Source organism: Augochlora pura, chromosome 2, assembly GCF_028453695.1.
Source record: "Augochlora pura isolate Apur16 chromosome 2, APUR_v2.2.1, whole genome shotgun sequence".
Classification (NCBI taxonomy): domain Eukaryota; kingdom Metazoa; phylum Arthropoda; class Insecta; order Hymenoptera; family Halictidae; genus Augochlora; species Augochlora pura.
In genome coordinates this window covers 12,776,707-12,798,995 of record NC_135773.1, presented here as the reverse complement: position 1 = coordinate 12,798,995, position 22,289 = coordinate 12,776,707, and the positions used below count along the sequence as shown (strand labels likewise).

At 40.0% G+C, this 22,289-nt stretch overlaps 1 protein-coding gene across 16 annotated transcripts in view; it reads right to left on the bottom strand.

Moving 5' to 3' along the window:
- Positions 1-22,289, bottom strand: part of Unc-13 (protein unc13 homolog) — a 544,965-nt gene that overhangs the window by 36,739 nt on the left and 485,937 nt on the right. For 13 of the 16 annotated variants that reach the window (XM_078193392.1, XM_078193412.1, XM_078193401.1 and 10 more), the window contains one exon: positions 5,217-5,323. In XM_078193392.1, coding sequence (XP_078049518.1) covers positions 5,217-5,323 — 107 coding nt within the window. Of the gene's footprint in view, positions 1-5,216; positions 5,324-15,150; positions 15,258-22,289 lie in introns of all 16 variants that reach the window. The other 3 variants (XM_078193339.1, XM_078193374.1, XM_078193470.1) reach the window with 1 other exon arrangement.

Genomic DNA, 22,289 nt, shown 5'->3' with positions numbered 1-22,289 from the left:
GAAATAGATATACCTTCATCAGAAGAAATAATATTTATAGTACAGACTTTAAACCTTTTAATACCTTAAGCGTTCTAGGGTTAAATTAATTGGTTAAGATTTATGATTTTAGAACGAGCATTTTTCCAAAGTTCAAGATTTATTTATTTTTTAATCATCCTGTTAGTCTACTACACAAGATGATTCATTTCCGATTATCTTGATGTGAACTCACTCATTGTCTGGTTTAAACAAAAATTCCATCAAAAAGAGAACGTGGACAACTGTTTTAATATTTGTTCTTTTGTTATCTTGATTTTCTGTCTTGATCTTTTGTCTGAAATATTGACATAAAAAGCACGGAATTATCAAAAAGATGAATAAAAATTCTGAGTAAAAATCTATTACAATTTATGGACCCAAAATCTGACAATAATAGAGACATAAAATATACACAAATTTCCTATAATAAAAACAACAATATATCTAAACAAATTCATCTAAAAGCTCTTCTTTTTCAAAGAGCTAAAAATTCCAGGATTGTTTCACGGAGATTCGCTTCTCGCAACGGTCTTGAAACGAGTCTCTCTGCCCGTACGTTTCGCCGTAGCATTCGGATGTAGTTCCGCTAAAACTCTCGAGCGTTCGTTTACGACTCTCTCTCTCTCTCTCTCCCTTGATCGTGCTCGATTGTGCATAATCGAGACCGGTCATCGACGTGTCTACCCAATTCGGCCGAGAGCTCGGCGGCTCTTCGCTTCGTACGTCGAGTTGTTGAAAGCTCTTTCGTTTCGCGATTTTCGGCTCAATGGAACCTTGTGTGCAGGCAAAAGGAAACTGCGAACTCAGCATCCGACCGTTTGTTCTGTTGGAAATCATCCGTTCTTCGACGTCAGGCGATGCTGCAGTTGAACCATTGCTTTTCTAACCCGTTTACGTATAAATTGTCACGTCGTTAATGTAACTTTTCTTCGAAATGAGTTTCGTGCGAACATTTTATTTAAAGCTTTTATGCCTAGTTTTTATGCCAAGTTTTTATACCAAGTTTTTATGTCAAGTTTTTATACCAAGTTTTTATACCAAGTTTTTATCTAAAGTTTTTATGTCAAGTTTTTATGTCAAGTTTTTATACCAAATTTTTATGTCAAGTTTTTATACCAAGTTTTTATGTCAAGTTTTTTATGTCAAATTTCTATGACAAGTTTTCATGTAAAGTTTTTATGTCAAATGTTTATACCAAGTTTTTATGTCAAGTTTTTTATGTAAAATTTCTATGTCAAGTTTTCATGTAAAGTTTTTATGTCAAATGTTTATGTCAAGCTTTCATGTAAAGACTGACGCTGTTCTTCATTCACGAGATTATCTTCCTTGAATTTCTCTGAAGCTTGACGAATGTTATGTCCGTTTAGCGTATTTTGTCCAAACGCAATTACGTCCAACTATTTAATTCCTATCTAAAATTAGAGATCTAATTAAGAAAGCGTAGATTGGATCTGAAAGATTAGATTGCGAGCTTTAAAATCGTATGTAATAAACCCGCGGAGATAATAGTATTTTGTAATCAAAATGTTTCATGATATTAGCAGTATAAATTCTAATTTTAATAGCGTTGTACACTGGTTTTAGTTAAAATTATCTTGTTTCTCTGATCAGCCGATCTTTATACGTCTCAATAATTGAAACATAATTTTCGTATTAAAAAGCTGAATGTATGTTGAAAAAATCATATTACTATTAAAATAATAAACGTGAATATTTCACGTGGAAGTTATCGTCATACCAGATATTCTAAATAATATTACAAATTTCAGCGTTATTATTCGTTATTTGTATATTACACGCGTCTATGCAGTACAAAGTAAAATTTAGTTTTAAAATGGTATCACATTTTTCAAACAGTTAATTTTTACACGTTTCAGTGGCTGTAGCTCGACTATGCGTCAACCGATTTTAATGAAATCTTCAACATGCGTACAAGTCAGCGAAAACATGTATTTTTTAAATTTTCATTATATAGGCTCAGATAAAAAAAGTGAAAAAATGACAGTCTTTTTATATCTTTTTTCATTTCAAATAATAGCAAAATTTAAAGAAATTTCAATCATTGTAGATTGAAGTAGTCTCTCTAACATTTATAAAAAAATATAATTCATTTAGACCAGTTTAAAAAAAATTATATCAATTTAAAAACGTTGTTCTAATTTCGTTCTCCGTTGCACGTCAACCACAATAAATTGCAATACGCGTATTGAAATACGTTGCTGTCGTTTTGCATTAGTCCGCCCTTTTCATTTTCGATCGCAGTATAAAGTCGCTTCGAATCCTCTCTCCTTTTTTTTTTTACATATCCTCGGGGTCACGTGTCACAGAAGCTATCCGTTTTCCAATAAAACGATACAAGCGACACAGGCGTTCGATGTTTTGGTGGATTTCTTGTTCGGGTAACTTCTTCCGCACAGAGGAAAATAGACAGTAATGACGTCGGATACCGGATCAGGTACGGATGATCGAATGTCTGCGCAACGGGAGAGCTCTGCAGTTTTTATTAACGATCACCGGCGTACGTGGCCATTTTTATTTCAAAGCAAACAGCGGCGATCCTCGTGTTTCTCACGAATTTCCATCGAGTTTATTTTTTCGCGCGATGATACTATCACAGACGGGGTGTACGATCAACCCTTACACTCGACGCATTATTTCGTCACCCAAAAGTTGGGCTGCGGAAGTACCATTATTATTTTTCACAATGTTTAACGAATTATAAATTAAAAAATATGTACTAGCTTTAACTAGGATAAAACTTATTCAAGATTTATTTAATTGGTTAAAAATTGAAAGCAATGCCAATTGAATATTTCTGCATGAGTTATATTAGAATAGAATGGTTATAATATATTTTTAAAATTGTAAGGCCTTGTTTTAATAATTGTAAAATTTAATTAAGGTTAACAATTGCAGAGAAATTTTGATATGAGCTAAAATTCGTTTAAAAATTCGTTGGCAAAATGGAAATGAAATTTGTCAAATTTTATTTCGTTTTCCTATGCTTATATAGGTTGTACCGTGTAATTTGGCGTGAAAGCGTAGCTGTAATATCGAACGAATAAAAATCACATCGATTTACAAGTGCGACGCCCTCTCGTCCCGGGAATGCATCAGAAATGACCATTGCAACATAAATTCGTTCGTAAATTGTTTTTTCCTCGGGCCGGGTATCGGATCGCTGTCGAGTCGCTTGTTAAATCCGATCGGCGAAATGATTTCCTAAGTTTCGTTTTGCTCGGCGCGTTCCGTCGCGATTGCTTTTCGGTGCTTCAATAATTTCCCCGCAATCTAGTTTTTGTCATCGCCCGGAGCTTGCGAAAACAAAGCAATTTTTGGGGAGGGCGGGTCGACGCCGCGCAACCGATTCTTTTATAACGCAAAAATCGACAATCGGACTACTCGGCGCGGGGTTCGCGCGACTTCCGGCGGCCATTTTATTTTTCGGCCGATTGTTTTGCAACCTGATAATGGATTTCACTCGACGGTGCGCTATGTACGCAAATATATATATATATATTCGTGGAACGATCCCTTCTCTTTGCTTTCTCTGAAAATGCAAAAGCTGGCGATAGTCAATGGAGAATCGTTTTCGTTCGTTTCAATGAATAGATCGATATTTTTGAAGCCGCCGCTCCCACGATATTTCACTCTGTCATTTCAAGCCATTTGCCTGTATGACGTAATTTTCACGTAAATAAATACGGGATGGCTGAACAAAACGTTCGGCGTGTTTGAACAAGTGATTGCAGTCTAAAAAGTGCAGTATAAAAAAAGCACTGCAGTCTTTCTTAACCATTTAACAATTAATTGATAGAGCACTGTGGTTATAAAACATCAGTCTTCTTTAATAATCATTTCTATAAAGTCATAAATAAATATAACTCAATCTTCTTATCTTGACTGTGCTATTTCTGCGACTATTTTCATGTCTTCCTTACAAATCAACTGATAACCATCGAAAGAAAGTTACGACTTACCAACGCGAAATTTTATAAATAAATCGTAGATAATAATCTCTGTATAGTAAAAAATAGTTAGAAACTGATTGATGTCGGCAGAAAAATTAGATCGATGTCGCAAAAGGCAAACGCCTCATCGATAGCTAAAGTTCGCCCTGCAAATTGTATCGGCGAAGGACAGTCGGTGCAAACTTCGATGTTCGTTCGTTCGAATGCAGAGTACACGAGCTCGACGGCTAACGCGATATATGTATATTATAGTCGGTACGGTCTATAGCGCAACAGAAACAGTTTGCGTCTGATCCGATCGAAAATTCGTGCGCCGAAAGATATGGTATATCTTTCGAAATGTGAATTTGTGCCTTATTGAAAATAAAAGAAACGTTGCTCCTTCGACGGCCGGGACAATTGGACTTCCGGTTGCCGTAGGCGTTTCACGAATGTCGTCGATGATCGCGCGTTTAATAAAATGGTGGCGATTGTGCCGCGTGTTTCAACTAAATATTATTTTGCATATTGTTTTATAGATTGTAGATCTTTTTGCAAATAACAGAAATTGTATGAGTTGACAGTGACAGTATCCCTAAATTCTTCTGATTTAATATTTCGTATGCGACCCGTTTATTTTAATCATAAATGTATAAAATCTCTGATCTACTTATGACTTGCAAGTACAATATTTGATGACGTGTGGAGTTGTCATTTAAAACACATAAAAATCAATTATATATAATATATACAAAAATATATAATATGTATATTATCTTCAAAAAGAGAATAGCATTTGTCAATGTCGTTGCATTAATTTTTCTTTACAAAAGAATTCCAGCAAGAATAGTTAAAACTACCTTTAAAATAAAAATATCTAAGTTAAGATTTATTTCTGCAACCACGAACAATGTAGAATTCGCGTTCTAAAGATATTCCAGACTCTAGCAAAGAAAGAAACTAAATGAAAAGAATTAAAAGCTCTTTAATCCTTCTCTCTGCTTCTCTTTTCGCATCCTTTCTGATCTAAAAGTCAAATAATCGACAGACGTGAAAGGCGAACGGCAAACGGTGTCGTTCCGCGGCCGCGCGGAAGGATCCAGACCGTATTTCCGTGTGTCAAAAGCGTGTGTGTATATGTGTAGATCACATTTTACACGGCAGAGAACCGGCGCCGTTGTTCGGCAGGCTCGGCCTCGTTGGTGGAGAAACTCTTAATTCTCTAAGGTATCAGTATTGTGTCACCTGTGATGGCGATCTTGCAGGACCACTTGCTGGTACCCTCAAGGACGATCTGTTCGGCCTGCTCGAGGCTGTCTATGTGCGTGTCCGGGTCGACTGAAAACGTCGTGCTGAAAAGAAGACAATGTCCTTGTCATCGGAACGTTCTTCGACAACCTCTCGTACCGAGCACACGACGGCGATGACTCTTAGCACGAATCATGATCTCAGCATCTCCCAGCGACCGATGATCGGCGTCGACGGCGTACCTTCGCGGGTACCTTTTGCAGAGGCCACCGAAGAACGTGGTAGGACAGTCTCAAAGCGCAGGGATCGTCGGGGTAACATTCAACGCGGCTCAGCAGTGGCGACGAGTCAGGCCAGACTAGCGAAAATGACGATGACGGCGAAGGGGAGTGTCCCCCCCGAGACCCGGCAAAATGACGCGCGGCAATCGTGAAAGCAAAGCATGTCCTCCCCTCCCCGCATACTACCCGACCCGTGGAGGTCATACGCTGGAGGCAGTCGTTCTTTCGCTCTGGCTAACGACCGCGTGCAGTCGTCGCGCTGACGGTAGGCGCAAGCGGGGGCGAGTCTCAAAAGTTTGGTGAACGGATGCGTGAATCGTTCCGGGGGTAGAAGCCTCGGATGCCTCGAAATGGCAGGGTGGAATGAAAGCGACAGAGGAGGGAGAATAATAACGGCTCTGGAGCGAGGATTGCGACAGACAAATGTGCAGGACGATGAATGAAAGGCGCCCCCCAAGGTTTCCGCGGGGAGGAGCCCGCGTCGCGCGCGCCGCTCGGGATGAGTTCTCGGTGAGAGCGAAAAACGTGTGCGCGCGGTAAATAACAATAATAGCGGACCGGGTATCGGCGTGTCTTCTTGCGAATCCTCGGCACAGAGGCGAGGATTTCTCGGTCGTTCAAACATTTCCGGGACACGCGGGGGTTTCCGATAGGCATTGGCTGCTCGACGTGTCGCAGCGCGAGAACGCGCTGGCACGTCAAGGTGAATGAAAGCACCGGTGATAAATATTTGAAACGAAATCGGTCGCTACCTGATCGCGGCTTTCGTTGCGAGAGCTCTGTTGGCACATACCGGTTGTTGGAGGGACAGGTCGTGGGCGTGGACACACGGCTCTGTCTGTATTGTCGCGACACGAATTCTCTTTGAATGCGACACCGTGCCACGGGGTTCATTCGACAGGGTTAATCTGCGCGCGTTCTGCTGCTTTGCATATTCCGCGGACCTCTAGAAAGCGCTTGGCTCTCGAGGTCCGATCGATCGCGACGCAGCAAACAACAGCTGCGTAATCCTCGCGCCACCTGTTAATCCCCGAGACGATGGAATTAACGTCGCTTTGTTCGGCCGGCCTCGGCCCGGCCACCTTGTTATCCCGAAATAAGAAAACTTGTTGCGTCGACGGCCGTGGCTGATCGCCAACTTAGAGCCCCGTCTTGGGGAAACTTTGCGGTAACTAGAGTTTTTCGCCGGATTTGTGGATTGAGTCGGTGAACCTAAACGACGTGGCCGGATCGATCGAACAACGGGCGAAGAGGTCTCTTTTAGCGCGCCTCTAACTTCCTACTGTGCGACTGGAAATTGTTGCTCTATCAGGCGACACTATTTAGAATCCTTGCAAAGTAATCGATCGACAGGAATGTTTAGCTAGCTTTATTTAAAATAAGCAAAATTGACGAAGAACGTCCTGCGTTTGAAATAACGCATCTAATAACTGTGTCAGATCACCGCCATTTTGTTTCCTGACGTACAATGAAACTGAATAAGATCTTATCTTATAGCAAGCAGAATTGATGACGACATCTGTTTTAGCACGCGTCTAGTTTCCTATTGTGCGACTCGAAATTGTGGACATATATGAATTACGAGTAGAGTTATACCAAGCGACGCCATTTTGAATCGTCGTAAAATAATCGAACAAGAAACTTGAGATCACTTTCTTCAAAAGCAAGCGAAAATTACGTAGCTATTTTATGTTAGAAATAAGCCAACTGATAACAACTGAGCCAGTTCAACGCACCGCCATTTTGTTTTCCTGACGTCTAACGAGACTACATAAGAAAGATCACCTTAACCTATAGAAAGCGGAATAAACGAAGACGTTCATTTTCCAGCAAGCTTGGTTTTCCATCTTCGAATTCGAAATTATGAATGATTAATTTCATTAAAATTGATATGTCGGACCAAGCGCCATTTTGATTCCTCGGAGCACAGTGGGCCGACAATATGCCGTGGGTCTGTGCTCTCCGTTCAGGGACGGACCATAAAATAAACCAACGTAATTCGTTTCTTGCGTTACTCGTTCTTAGCGGCGGACAAGTTAACGAGACGGAAGAGAGACATAGTGCAAGTAACATCGGGTAATTCGGGCTCGCGTTGTCCGCTCGGAGAAACTGCAATTTTCAGCTCGCTCCGCAGACAGCTTTACCTGCCGAGAAGTTCGGAAGAAGAGTTGTGTCGCTGCAACCGCGAGATCGTGCGGCGAAAAAGAACTTCACGCACTGCAATTCGCTTCGGCGACTCGCGACAGCATCGAGCCACGTAAATGGCATGTGCGCGCTGGAGAAAATTAAATGAAAGTAGTTTCACTTTGGTACGCAATTACGTGCGTCTCTTTTTACTTTCAATTCGGAAATGAAGTAAAGACGTGGTTGTAGATAGTCGAGGGTTAATTCGAAGAATCCTACAGTTTGGAAATGCGTTCGAAGGTTCTATGGAAGTGAACGTAAGGCAGCGTGTACAGTGTACAGTTCAGAAATTATGAAGTATATAATATCCAGTCAATAATTTTAACTTTCTTTTTATGCTATAGATACAAATTCAAATTCCGAATTTTTGTATTATTTTTTAAGTCTTTTTATGGCGGTTACAGTAATTTTTATTACTCGATTTTAATGATCCATAGTTCTTTTCTATCAATAATGTAACACTCGGGTTTATACGGTTAATCACTATACATATACGCTATCTTATACGCTTGAATGTTTCACATCACAAAACTATATCTAAAACGATGCATCAATGAATTTAGTCCTTTCTAAAAGGATTATCATTTACACTAAAATTTTTGAACCTATTCAATTTCTGAAACTGTACTATAAAGTGCACGAGCTAAAATGCGTCCAAAGAAGATCGTTCCACAATCCTTTACACCGAAGAATCTGGTAGATAACTGGAGGGTTTAAACTAGATACGACTTTAACCTAAATGGCTTCATCAGCAAACCAAATAGGATCTAAAAGACGATTTTAAATTTCGTTCGCTCGCGTCATTAGTCGCGCGCAATTATCGGCACGTGTGATTTTGGAAGGACGGAATGTATCCACGGGGCAACGATATCAGAGTTTCGACAACCCTGCGACTAACTCGGGTCGTATATTAGATTAGCCGGTGGGTCGGTTTCGATAAACGACGGCCTGATACCGCGTTAACTTACGAAGCAGGACCGGCGAAGGCGAGTTAACTTTGACAATAGGCACCTCTATGTGCCAGAGGAACTACAACAAGTTGCCACACGCGATCTTAACGAACTTTCGATTAAATTCCTCCAGAGCGGAGGAAGACGGCTCTCACGTAACGGACAACCGCATGACACACGATACATGTATAAATACGAGGACGGCAATAGGGGAACACGCGAATCCAACTATTGACACGAGGACGGTATCCTAGCCATCGATTGGTTTCATTCAATTTCAATCCTTTGCGTTCGCCCACACGATCGCAGAAGCTACTCGCAATTAAAAAATACGCTGATTAAAGAATACCTGAGAATTGCATCTTGTAGTCCAATTTACATAAAACAACATGATACTGTGAAAATTTTAACTACGATTCAGGTTTAGTGAAATTTAAGCTATAAACGTTATAAAATAAGTCTTCACTTATTGTTTGGTAATTTAGTATTAGAGTATTAAAAATAATGTTATGGCAGTTTTGTTTGCGCAAAAATCCACAGATTAATTACGAAACAGTCGTAAAGACGAGCGCAGAGAATTGATTCGGCAATTGAAATTAGCACGCTCGGAATGTTCCTCGTCGAAGATGTTCTCGAATGGCCAGGATGCGGATGAGAAGTTTCTTTGATCTCTAGCATTCTACACAGATAGATGCTCGATTGATGGAGCTAATCGATTGATTCCTAGCGACGTAGATGAAACGACTTTGACTGATAGTACTGCTGCCGCTACGATGTTTTAGCACAGATATACACACGTAACAACAGAATGCACACTTACCGGAGGTTCACAGAAGCCGAACGGTGACTAACGACTGTAACGTCACGGCCAAAGGGCCAAAGGGCTTAAACGGCCCGCACGATCGCAACGATCGGCGCTAATCTGCGTTCCTAGATTTTTTTCAACTGCAAAACGTGGGAGCACGACGAAAAATGCGGCTATTCTCGCCGATGCGAAAATCGGACAATTAGCTACCGTGATTTGTAGCGGTGTAGTTGAAAGGTTCTACGATGCGGTTTCCTAAATCGTTCTGAAGAATGATATATTACCGGAGATAACGTCTGTGTACACCGCTATGGGGACGTGTCGTTAATTCCAACTATGTATTTCGCGGGCTGCGTTATCGAACATTCTAACGAGCGCAGACTCGATTTCTGAATTTGTCCGCTGTTGGTAGCTGGGGCATGCTCCGCCGGGATTTTAACCAAATTCAAGCTTCCCGTACGAACCTGCTGTGCCTTCGATCCCTAATTCCATCATCTACGCTGTCGTTCGTAAGTTATTCCGAACACACGCTCCGAAAAAGCGAAAATTGAGAATTTCCAGCGAAAATTTTGCCGATGAAGTCGATCGAACAAATCGTGCTTTTTCAACAGTCCTTTCCAACTTAAAACAGTCGATTTTGTAAACAATTTGTACCAATCGTTGAAACAAAGTATCTCGTGTCTTCTGTTAACCATTTGCACTCGGAGATATTTTAACTCTGAATCCAAAACAATTTCTCCGAGCTATAGTATTTCCATCGTCTCTCATTTTTAATTAATGCATTTTATTTAAATGGAATTCCGTCTTGTGCGACACTTTTAAATATAAATAATTTCTCTGGTTTGAAAATTATTTTGGAATGGTGTCGCCTCTCGAGTACAAAAGGTTATAATCAAACAATTTTAAAACAATTGTAAAATATATCTTTCGTTAAAAAAGAACGATAAAGTACTCGAATACTATACTTTCGCCAATAAAACAAAGAAAACTTAAGAGCCGTATATAACAAACGCGTGACTCTCTTACGTTATAAATGACGAGAAAGCTCTTCATTGTTCGGTACGGTCACATAAATCGCTTATAACGGTATATAAATTTTAATGGAACCGTGTTCGGAAACTTATAGACGGCGGTCTACATTTTATCGAATCGGACCGGCTCGGTGATCCATGAAGAAGATGATGGGAGGGGGAATAGATGACGAAGAAACGTCGAATCGAAGACGAACAACTATTATTTCCCGGGACAGCTCGATTCGGAGACGGTTTACTTAATGTTAATGGAATGAACTTGCGAACTTGGTAAACTCGATTCCATCGATCCGTCGAAATGTTCTGCAGAGCGCAGAATGGGAAACCGACTGCTGCGGATAGTGACGGGATCAAGCGTGCACGATCTGAACAGAATGTTCGGAACCTTTATAAATACTCGGGAAATAAAAATTTATTGAACTAATTCATTGTAAATATTTCAACGAGTGTGCTTGAATCAGATTAGAAACGTGTGATACTTGAATAAGATGAAAACTACGTGACGCTTATTCGAATCTAATTGTAAATACGTCAAAGAATTGTATAAAATGAGAAATTGTTAAGGAAGATTATAAAAATTCTGTTGTTTATTATATCTGAAACTCTTCGTTTCCTTATTTTCAGTGATTTTTGGGACATCCTGTATATTCATAGACAATTAATATGGAATACTTGAATTGCTACTACAAAGAATTATTTATTCTATTTAAATGTGTAATTCGCTCCTTTTAATTCCTTTTAACCCTTTGCGGTCGAGTGGCGACTCCAAGGCGCCGCTAAAAATGATAATGTCACGTTTCAAAATAATTTTTATCACATTTCTTTATATTTAGAAAATTGTTAAGAGCTGTTAACTGTTGCACGAGTCACAAAATGCAATTCCATAATATATAAAATTGCTCCAAGTTATATAAGATGGCAACGCTACAAATCTAAACAAATATCTTGGATTTCCACTTAAAATGGCTCCGACTGCAAAGGGTTAATCCTAGATTCCTTTTAATTTCTAGCTTTAATAAGTTTATAGCGATAGACTCGACCTATATTACATCCACTATCAATTATTATTCTTAACGATTCATGGTATTCAAGTATCAAAATATGCAGTACAAAGTAAATGATAAGAACATGAATGTTCGTATAATAGAACAATAACTCGAATACGATTTTAGATGAAATCTCTACTAATTTTAACGGTAAATAACATTACATGAGGATCAACCTAGATCGAGTTACGTATTTAAGCATGCTTGCATAACAGCGAATTCAGGGGATCGGAGAGACGACGTACTGCCGTACATATTCCGAGATTAAACTTCGCGTGTAATACCTCGAACTATGTAATACGTAAGAACTCAAGTATTCCATAAACGTATAAAATTGGACATCGTCTCCTAAAAGTAACAATTAACACATTAAAGGCGGGGGATCTTGACGAAACTATGCTAGGTAACGCTTCAATCCACAAAACATACTAAATACAAATGTAGTGCGCATCGATTGCGCATAGATTGCGCAATGAGGTTGCAAACCGTACTAATACGACTCCCTTCTTTAAGCTACAGTCGAGATAAATCGTAGTACTACGACTCCCACCTTTAAGCTACAGTCGAGATAACTCGTAGTACTACGACTCCCACCTTTAAGCTACAGTCGAGATAAATCGTAGTGCTACGACTCCCGCCTTTAATGTGTTAATTAGACTAAGTTCCACTAGATGGCATCGGACCTCGATACCGTCACTACACCTCGCCGCAGCCAAACGTCGAAAGACAAAAACGTGGTGGGGGGTCGTGTCGAGCGGATCGAACGAGACGAAGGGAACCCGGGGAAATGTCCAATCAATGGCCGCGCCGCTAATTTCGTTTCGCGATATTGTTGCATCCGTAGGCGGGCGAAAATTATGGATGTGACAACTTGGACAGCGCCGACACGGCTCGCGGCCGTGATCGACGGAAAGCGTTGAAGTAATTGAAAGGAGCGTATGGAAATAGGATGCGCATCGGGGGGAATGACCTGCGAGAAATATGCACCCGTTCGTCACATCGCACGTACGATATATATTTCCATTCGTGGCCTGTATAATATCTGTTGCACAGTGTTCTCCCGTTGCAAACCCGATTTCTGCTCCGCGAGCCCGTTTCCCGAGGCGAACGTAATACGATCTTGAGGAACACGCCCACGTATTTTCCCGTCCTGCCCCCCCCCCTTTGTGCCCCGCCGAAGAAAATAAAGGTATTATATACAATATTTTCCGTGCCGGTCCCGGCGAAAAGTTCTCTTTCGGGCTGCGCGGGCTCGTTTACATCCCCGGCCACTTTTTCCATTTTCGCCGCCCTTTGGGAACCACAAAAGAGAGTCTGGCCGGCGACGATGACCTCGTTAGAAGCACGGTCGCCGAGCACCGGGTTTACACCGGGAGCGTGTTTTCGTGTGTGTGTGTGTGTGTGTGTGTGTGTGTTGCTGCGGTGTGTGCACTATTTTCTTGGACACCGTATTTGCGCGTCGGATTGCTTCGTCTTTGATCGCGGATGCGGTTCCGGTTGGAGCGCGACGGAGAAGTGTTGATTCGTTCGCGATTAAGCAAATTGGAAGTTGCCGAGTCGCGGAAGGAGACCTCAGCGTTTAGCATAGAACAGCACGCACAGTGTGTAGAGCATTGGCACACTGGGTGGTGCTGGAAATTTTGGTAGCCGAAGAGATATCGCGTTCGTTTTATTCCGATTAAAGAGCGAATATTTTCTCGTTGCAGTTACGACGAAACCGTTTCTCGATTTAATACTTGTGTAGAACAGGGTCGCGCCATCCGATCGAATTCGATATCCTTTCTCCTGTCTCTCCGTGTCCTATCCGTGTATATGGTGCCGAGCTGAAATTCGCCTCTGCTATCCCGCGAAGACGAGACCAATTTGCGGACCGTTGCCCGTTGCGAATCGTCTCGCGAAGCGTCCGCCCCATCGTCTCACCGGGCAACGTTCCACGTTCGGTCCGTCGTTTCGCCGTAACCGTGCGCTTCCAGGCACGCGTTTACCCGGGCCCCCGTCGACGGTGTCGAACGAGTTGCGATTTCTTTGTCAGCGTAGCGAGTTACACACCGATGCGCGCAGTGCAATCTACAGACGTACGGCACCCACGCGGATGTTCGAAGATCTTCGGACGAGCGTCGCGGTGTCGCGGACAGTCCTCTCCCTAGCCTGTGACCGTTTTCCCACGAACGTGTTTGGAACATCGAAACAGAGAGGGGGTGGGGTAAAAGGACGGACAGAGAGTGACGCTAACAAGAGGTGGAAGTCAAAGAGGTCGGTGAGAGGGGGAGGGGTAGAGTGAGGCGAACAGCTAGAAAGATAACAGCAAGGACAATGCGCGGAATAAACGAGGAAGAAAGGGTGAAAGAATTCACGTTCTGGGGAACACGGTCGGGCGTCAAAAGAGACGTAGACAAATAGAGAATGACAGAGAAAGAGAAAAAGAGAGAAAGAAGGATTGAGAAAGAGACAGGGGGTGGAGAATTCTGTCCGCGAACCGTGAAACCGTCCCAGAACGCCACACTAGCTGCACAGCTCTATGCACACATATGCGAAGAACGGGTGCATTCCGACAACGGGCACAGCCAAAACCGCTAGACAATATACAATATAATATATAGATGTGACAGTCAGTACAACACAGCAGCAGCCGGCAGAGCGTCATACGTCGACGATGAAATAATAAAGATAATCACAGTCATGGAGCAGATTATGATGGACCCTCTGCAATCCGATATCGACTTGGAAATCGGAAAGGATATTGAACGTCCGACGAAAGCTTTTCAGACTAGTTGCTCTAATTTCAGTAGCGAGTAGCATTAGGTACTTGTCACAAACATGCTAAATGCACTGGATCAGAACGGTACTGGCACTTCGTCTTTTCTGCAACGAAGTCATAAAGCGAAATGTCGATGCAGTACAGTTTTCTAAACACTTCATCATACATGTTAATTCAAATATTGAATATTGTGTCATTAAAAATAATGTAAAAATAATGTAAAATCTATAAGGGAAAAATTATATTTTACTCAATTACTAAATTATTTTAATTTTATTAGAAACTCGGTTCTTAATGTATTATATTTAATAGTTTTGGCCCTTGTCCATTATTTCTTAATGACAAATATTTAACGCTTACCTACTGGTATATTATTTCAGTAGGTAATAAAGTGCTGAAAACTGTGCATTGCATCGCTGTGTTACTTTACAACGTCGCAATACTCATTCCGTCCACTGTATTTATAAAGAAATCACCCAATAGTACTTCAATCTATCGATAATTTGAATGTCCGTACTTCCTAGGGATGAATTATGCAGTCGATCGCAGAGTGCAGAGGGCTGAAGAAACAATGAAAGACAGATATAATAAGTAGAACACATGAATGCGAAATGTATAGAGGGGATCCTTGGATAACACAAAGGGATGTCTGGTGAGTGGATCCATAAACAGAAAAAGATTTAATAATAATAATAATAATAATAATAGAAGAAGAAGAAGAAGAAGACATTGAGGCACATAGGTGGTACACATATGTATGTATCATAATAACAGATGTATATAGTATAGAATCGAGCGCTGCACGTTTCATCGTTCGTTGCGCGGAGGGGTGCAAAACCGGCCATGGCCGGCGGTCACAACGAGCTGGCCACAAACCTGTAATGGCGATCTTCGCGGACCACTTGCTGGTACCGTCCAGAACCGACTGCTTCACCGACGTCATGTGACCCGTATGTGCCGCGTCGTCGACCCCGAAGACTGACCTAAACTCCGACGAGACTTTCTTTCACATGAGCTGTGCCAACGGCCTAGATCTCGTCCTACCTGTTCCTCTCATTCGGCTAGAGCCATTTTCTCAGAGCGCGTAATTCGTGTCATTCTGCGCCCCTTGCCACCGTTCTACAACCCTTGCGCGCAGACACCGCCGCGCAATGTGAATTCGTTAAGGTAGAAGCTGTCGTCTTAGAAATATCACCGTGTAGAAATTGCTTTTGTTCGCTTTGCTCATCGAGACTCGATTATTTCAATGGAAATTCTATGCCATTGCTGAATCATTTCAAAGCAGTTTGCACGGTGGTGCATGACTGATCATTTGCTGGTCGAGATAACTGATTTTGATAGTGAAAATGTGTCCATAGGCAATGGAAATAACAAAATACGTCTTTTTTGTATAATTACTATTTGTTTAAGTTATTATAGTCTAGTTTATTAACTTTTCTTTGGATCAATTTGACGGTGGATGAAAATGCTACAATGAAGTTATTAATTACAAGCTGTTCGCAGGTTATCACAAACATAACGTTATTATAATAATAATTGATTCACAATGATCTAGTCCTTGTATTCTGTTTTTTAAGAAAATTCTGATTTTACGAATTTTAACTTAGAAGTCAATTTCTACACTTAATATATATTTAACTCTTTCGCAGTTTATTTTCATTTTGACTGGACTTGATACCTTTTTGCTGGACTGAAAATATGTATAAATCTCTATCTTCGCTAGAATCAATTTTGTCGTTCATAAAAAAAATGTTTTCCATTATTTTCATTCGAAGCCAAGAAAATGTCTTCTAACTAATTGATATTTCCAAAAAGCTTTAATTTAATTGAACTTCAAATTTGAAAAGACATCGATAAAAATTGTAGCAACCAGCGAAAAAATTAATTTCCGAAACACAAAGTTAATTTTCAATTTTCAATTCGATTTTAGAAAGATTTTAGACAATTTTTTTAGAAATCATCTAAAATGGTACCTCGAGGCTTGTTTACATCTCGCGCGGTTCTGCGCGCAATATTTCTCGACGAGTCACCGCTGGAAACTTTCTTCCGCGAAGTCGAAGATCCGACAGGTACGTAGTTACCATAACCAAAATTATGTGACCGCAGGACGCGAACCTATTCCCAAGGATTTATGCGAGCGGTGTATCTCGGCGCGATCTCCGCGCCCACTGCGGTCTAAATCACGCCTCTAATGCGAAAAATTATAGTAACTTCTGCAGCAATTTTACTGATTAAAAAATATGCATTTCTGCAATGTTCATTCGATCCAAATATCTATGCAAAGGATAAACCGTTTAAAATCAATTCAAGATATTTTGTAATTATATCATTGCTGCAACCTCTTGACACATTGACTGTCACAATAGAGTTTACAAAAGGTACTAAAAATCAGAACTATTTATTTTACAACGTTGCTTACCAATTAGAATAATTAACTTTTTAATTGTATATTTTGTTTTTCAAATAAATTGGGACAAAGGCACGTTTGAAGTACCTTATTATTTTATACAATAGCCTTTTATTTGAAATTTGGTATCGTCCCAGTATATCAGTCATTTATTCGGAAAATTACGACACACTATAAATAACACAAATCGATAGTTACAATATACTATCAAGGAACGATAAACAGTTAATTCTGTAAATTCGAGAAGCATACATTTGTCTCTGCAATAAATTGTTTCTTCGATACCCGTGGAAAAGCTGAAACAACCGTACAAAAAATTGACAATGAAGTTTGATAAAAAGGAAAACGTATATTGTAGCAGTCAAAGGGTTGAGACGGCGAAGAAAGATGCAGCAATTTATACGGGGTGCAAAATTCGCTCGGTAACTGTTGCCGCCGATAAATAACTATTTATCGGGAAGTCGATATCTCGGTCTGGCACGGCATAAATCGAGAGGCGGACGTTCGACAGCGCGCGCGGCAGACCGCTCGAGTTCATCCGGGGATATTTTCAATGCGTCCGCGGACACATGGTTTTGTAATTAACGCGCGCGGAGTCATCGATCAGTCCGTTAACGAGGATGTTGATTGCTCGATGGCAGCGTACCAAAAACGCGGCGTCGTCGGTATCTACGACCTCTGCGGATCCGGTCGCCGGGTCACAGGCGAGCGTGACACGATTTTTAGCGCTTGCTCTCTCTCTCTCTCTCTCACTCTCTCACTCTCTCTCTCTCCACCCCCTCGGCTCAGCAGCCCTCAGAGAAGACGAGACCCGGCCTTACGAAAGCTACGAGGGTTTTTGGTTCGTTTCACACGCTCCTCGTATCTTTACCCCTGGCTCCCAGTCGCCATTGCTTCTCGTCTCTCTTTGCGCCTCTCACTCTCTCTTAGCCGCCGGCTCCGGGCCGCGCTCTCAAAGAGATCGTTATCCGATCGTATTGTCCTGTGTATCTACGCGCGGCGTTGGCACGAGCCTCCTTCGACACTGCTTTGCACGCTAAACGATGATTTCCGGCTTCGACTAACGATATTTCTTTGATAGGATAGCAATGAAAGCTCCGGTGCTTTTTTTTCCGCGCTGAAATGTTTCTCATCGCGATCTCCCCGCGCCTCGATATACTGCGCCGCGCCGGATCATATGCAAAATACCTGCGAAATTACCCATGCATGATTTTATCAAACCTTCGCGCTCTCAAAGCTGGTTTGGGAAATGGAGTCTTCGCGGAACTTTGGAATATTTTACCGGGGAAAAAAAGTGAAACTCGGCGTATTCGCTGGCACCGCGCACTTAAATTTTTAGCAGTCTGCTCGATGGAGAGAAATTTCATTTAGAAATGATCGTTGTAATGAAAAAATGTATAACGGTGCTTGAAATAGCACTTAGCGATTTCGATTCGATCCTTTATAATTTATAGAAGGAATTGTGTAGGAACAGGAAATTAATAATATTACCTTTTTAAATTATTCTAAATAGATAGGTTTTGATTAACTAGTTTTATTATTAATGCATAAAATCCACAGTTTACCTATACGTTATTCTTTAGTTTATTTGCAGGTTTAGTGTCGATCTGGGTAATGTAGCTTGTTCTAGTGTCTTATTTTTATTAAAGGAATTAATGTATCAGGATTATCATGTACTTATATAAATTCAGTCTTATTATTCAGTCTTACTTTTTAAATTATTTTATATGCAAATATTAAATATGAAAATATCTGCGAGAGGCCTATTGCTTTTGCTCATTTAACGCGTTATTGTTAATCATAATGTCATACTAGGATATGTATAGCACGTTTCCTCCTTCAGATATTCGTCAATGATTTTTCTACAAATGTGCTTGACTCCGGCCATTTGGATTAATTTTCTTCTTACAATAATTTCAACGAGCCGAGATTACTGTAAAGATGTTCTGAAAATCTCCTATTATCTCTACAATTTCGTTATTTCATTCATTTTTACCATAAACGCATAAACTTTACAGTCTGCTTATTAAAGTACAGTAGCTATCATAAATCAAATTTCGCATTCCCGCTTCATCTTCTGCAGTATCTTCTGACAATTTCCCTATACTATCGACAACCAGGTAATTAAGAAAATTTGCAAAGTTTGACAATTTTAATTTCTTTAGAAGCTCCCGGGAGGCGATGCCTCTTTTTGCGGGCCGACGTTGAAACGATTGGCCGAAACGCGACCAGCAAACCCGAGATACAAGCAAACGAAACTTCTCGTTTCTTTTCTCGGCAATTTGTTCTAACGCTCGCGTCGGCTGTTCCATTAATTAACAACAGGTGGAAAAGTATCGAGTGGTCTGATACCGAGACAAGTGGCGCAAGCGGAATTATTGATCGATATTTAATCGATCGGCGACCCCACCCCCCGCCGTTATCAACCCGAACAACTGCGGGCGGGGGGGGATATTCCTCAACAAGGCGGCGATATTAATTAACCCTGATCCCTGTTAACCTATACACCGGCCACTCGCCGGCTTTTCATCCAGATTTTAGATCGTGCTCGACCGATACTTCGATCCTTTCGCCACTCAAGACTGAAATACAACGAGCAGCCGTTTCAAGATGGTGCTTCAATTGAAGCGACTGCCGCTTGAAATCTCGTGGAAAGGTACACGAGTCCCTTGCCTTTATTTATGAATGGGTGGAAATACTTTTTTACCAAGCCAGCAATTTACTCGAGAGTGTATACAACTACGACGAGTGTCGCGAAGATGTCAATTTCCTCGGGAAACATCGTCGACTTTTCCTAGCTGTATGTTATTCGATAGAAACGCGTTTATTTTAGGATTTTTCTATTCTTGAGATCTGATCTTGGCTTTGATTTTTACTGAAACAATAAAACGTATTTGACTGCGAGAGGAGTGAGACTTTTTACTTTAATTAAAATATAATCTCTATACTTACAAAGGAGTTTTTTCCAACATCTCAGATTTTCCAAAAGAATTCATTTTATATGACAAAAAACTTCTTGACATATTTATAAATGTACAACGAAAGTTCATAGATTTTCAAAGTGCTCTGTCAAAGAATTTTATATTCTCAGCGAGTTGAATCAATATTCGCTAGCAATTTCTTAATCAAATTTTTAATATGCCAAAATCTTCGATAATTGGATGCATTGCAAATATAGCTTGGAAATATAATTTACACTATGGAGTAGATATTTTTAGTAACGTGCGTACATAAAGTAGAATTTATTAACGGCTGATTAAAGGCTGATAAATGGACGTCAAAGTGGAAGATTTTCCATGGACAAGCAATTGAAGATGAGTGGTACATACTTGATTTACCTCTCACGCGGAAGCTGCCATAATATATTTTATGGAATTGGGAGTTCGACCTTCGATGTATTGGGAGTTCAAATGAAAGACCACAGGAAGCAATTATTCTAAAAATGTTTGCGAAAGGAGTCCATAGCAGAGACTAGTTCATTACTTATATTAAGTCTGAAGATAAAAATCGGCTGCAATAATTATTAGAGAAGTCACATGACTATGTGATAGCTCCTTTTAATAACTCTAATGAACTGGAAAAAATTGAACAGTATTTCTAAACTATTTAAACGTTTTTATTGTTTTGCAAATATTTTTATTGGTATTGCGATTAAAAACATTTTAATTAAATAGATAATGTTTACCCTACAATTTTATTTATATCCAGATCTTTATGCATTTATGATAAAATTAAATTTCTAAATTTTTTTGCTATGAAAAACCTTTTACTCAATAAGAAAAATTGTAGCTTATTTCAGTGTCTTGTAAAATTCAATATGTGATAGTACTCGGCGCGTGGATTCGCGATCATGTTATGGTCGCCGCCATCCCGCAGTATGATTTTATGGAAGCCGCGTATATAGGTTATAGTACCGCATCATTAACTAATTCAGACTAGTGTCGTATAATTAGGGAATCCTGGCTAATGAGGGATGGATCGCCAGTAATAGCTGTTGGAGGGTAGCTGCATCGCTGATTAATTTCGCAGCGTGAGAAGATACGATTAGGGGTGGCGTCGTATCGATTATGCCATGTGCGGCGGAATTATCAGCTTGATCAATTGCATTATTATTAGCCAGTCAGTTTATACCTAAGGAAAGCTACCGAACGGTGGTAATGACCGTTCGAGCACCGTGCTTTTGGAACACCGGCGATTTTCCCCGACAGCCAGTCACGGAAATTGCAATTCCGACCTATGCACCGGCCCTTGATTACTTAATAACTGATAATGAGTCCGATCGATGCCCCGCTGTCACGTTTAAGTCAGTCGGGCGAATGCCGGATGCCCTAGGAGGACCTAGATCGCAAATGAAATCGAAATAGAAGTTGTTTTACCGAAAAGGTAATAATCAAAGACTCGATCTCGCAGAAATAATAATTTAATTCTCTGCGCACTGGTCGTTTGCTATTTTACTAAAATTTGATATATTATACGTAATTATTATATATCGTATACGTAAGAATTAAATAAAATTATTGCGACCTATTCTTATGGTGAAAATTGATTCTTTAGTTCTAAATTTGTTATAAACAATTTTTCTAGCTCATTAAATAAACATATAAGCATGTACCATTTGCAATACACGTGGCACAGAACGTGCTAAAATAATTTCACGAAGTTTTCATGTATTCTCAGTTTGAATTTTACCCAATAGGTTTGTTCATAATTGTGTGCTCTAAGTTAATGCACAAAAGTACGACATAATCATTAAGAAATACCCTTATCAGGGTAGGTGGAGGGATAAGGAATATTCACTGTTCCTTCGGGATCCAAAATAGTTGATATTTCTTTTTAAGAATATTCCGCGAAACTTATGTTCTGTTTAAGAAAATATTTGTTCCCTTGGAATTTTTGCGAAAAGAAACGTCACCCTTGGGAGTCTTTTTAAAAAGCGTCTTCGTGTTGCAGTTATCTTAGAATTTGTACAATATAAATTCCATGGAGCCAGATTATGGTAGAATGTTTATTAAAAACGTTCCGCGAATGAACTTTCTTCACTATTTAATATTAAAGACAAAATGAAATTTGTGAAATTACGATCATGTATAAACTTTAAAAAATATATTATTATTGAAATAGGATATTTCTATAATAATTTAAATGTATAGTTATAACATTTTTACATATTTTTTTTTACGTTCGACTTTGCTTGAAACGTACAATTAGTTCACTTATATTGTTATGTTCAGAGCTTTTACAAGTCATTAAAAAACGTAGCGATAATACTTTATAAAAAAATGTAAACGATAATACGAGATTATCGTAGGTTATCATACAAGTTTATATATAAGGTTATATTAACACAAGGCCATTATTGAACATGTTTCATAACACAATGAAAAAATTATATATCAATGTTTAGACGCCTCGATCTTTTTTAAGACTTATCAAATTGCAATATTTCCGAGAAAAATATATCATTATAAAAATCCCAGCAGAGACTACACGACGAGTTCTATCCCTGATTATTTTTATCGTGGACGTTGAATTTATCATTGCACGACTTTTTTTTATTACGGATCTAAAATCGACAGTCAAACATTCAGCATCGAAACACAATTCCTCG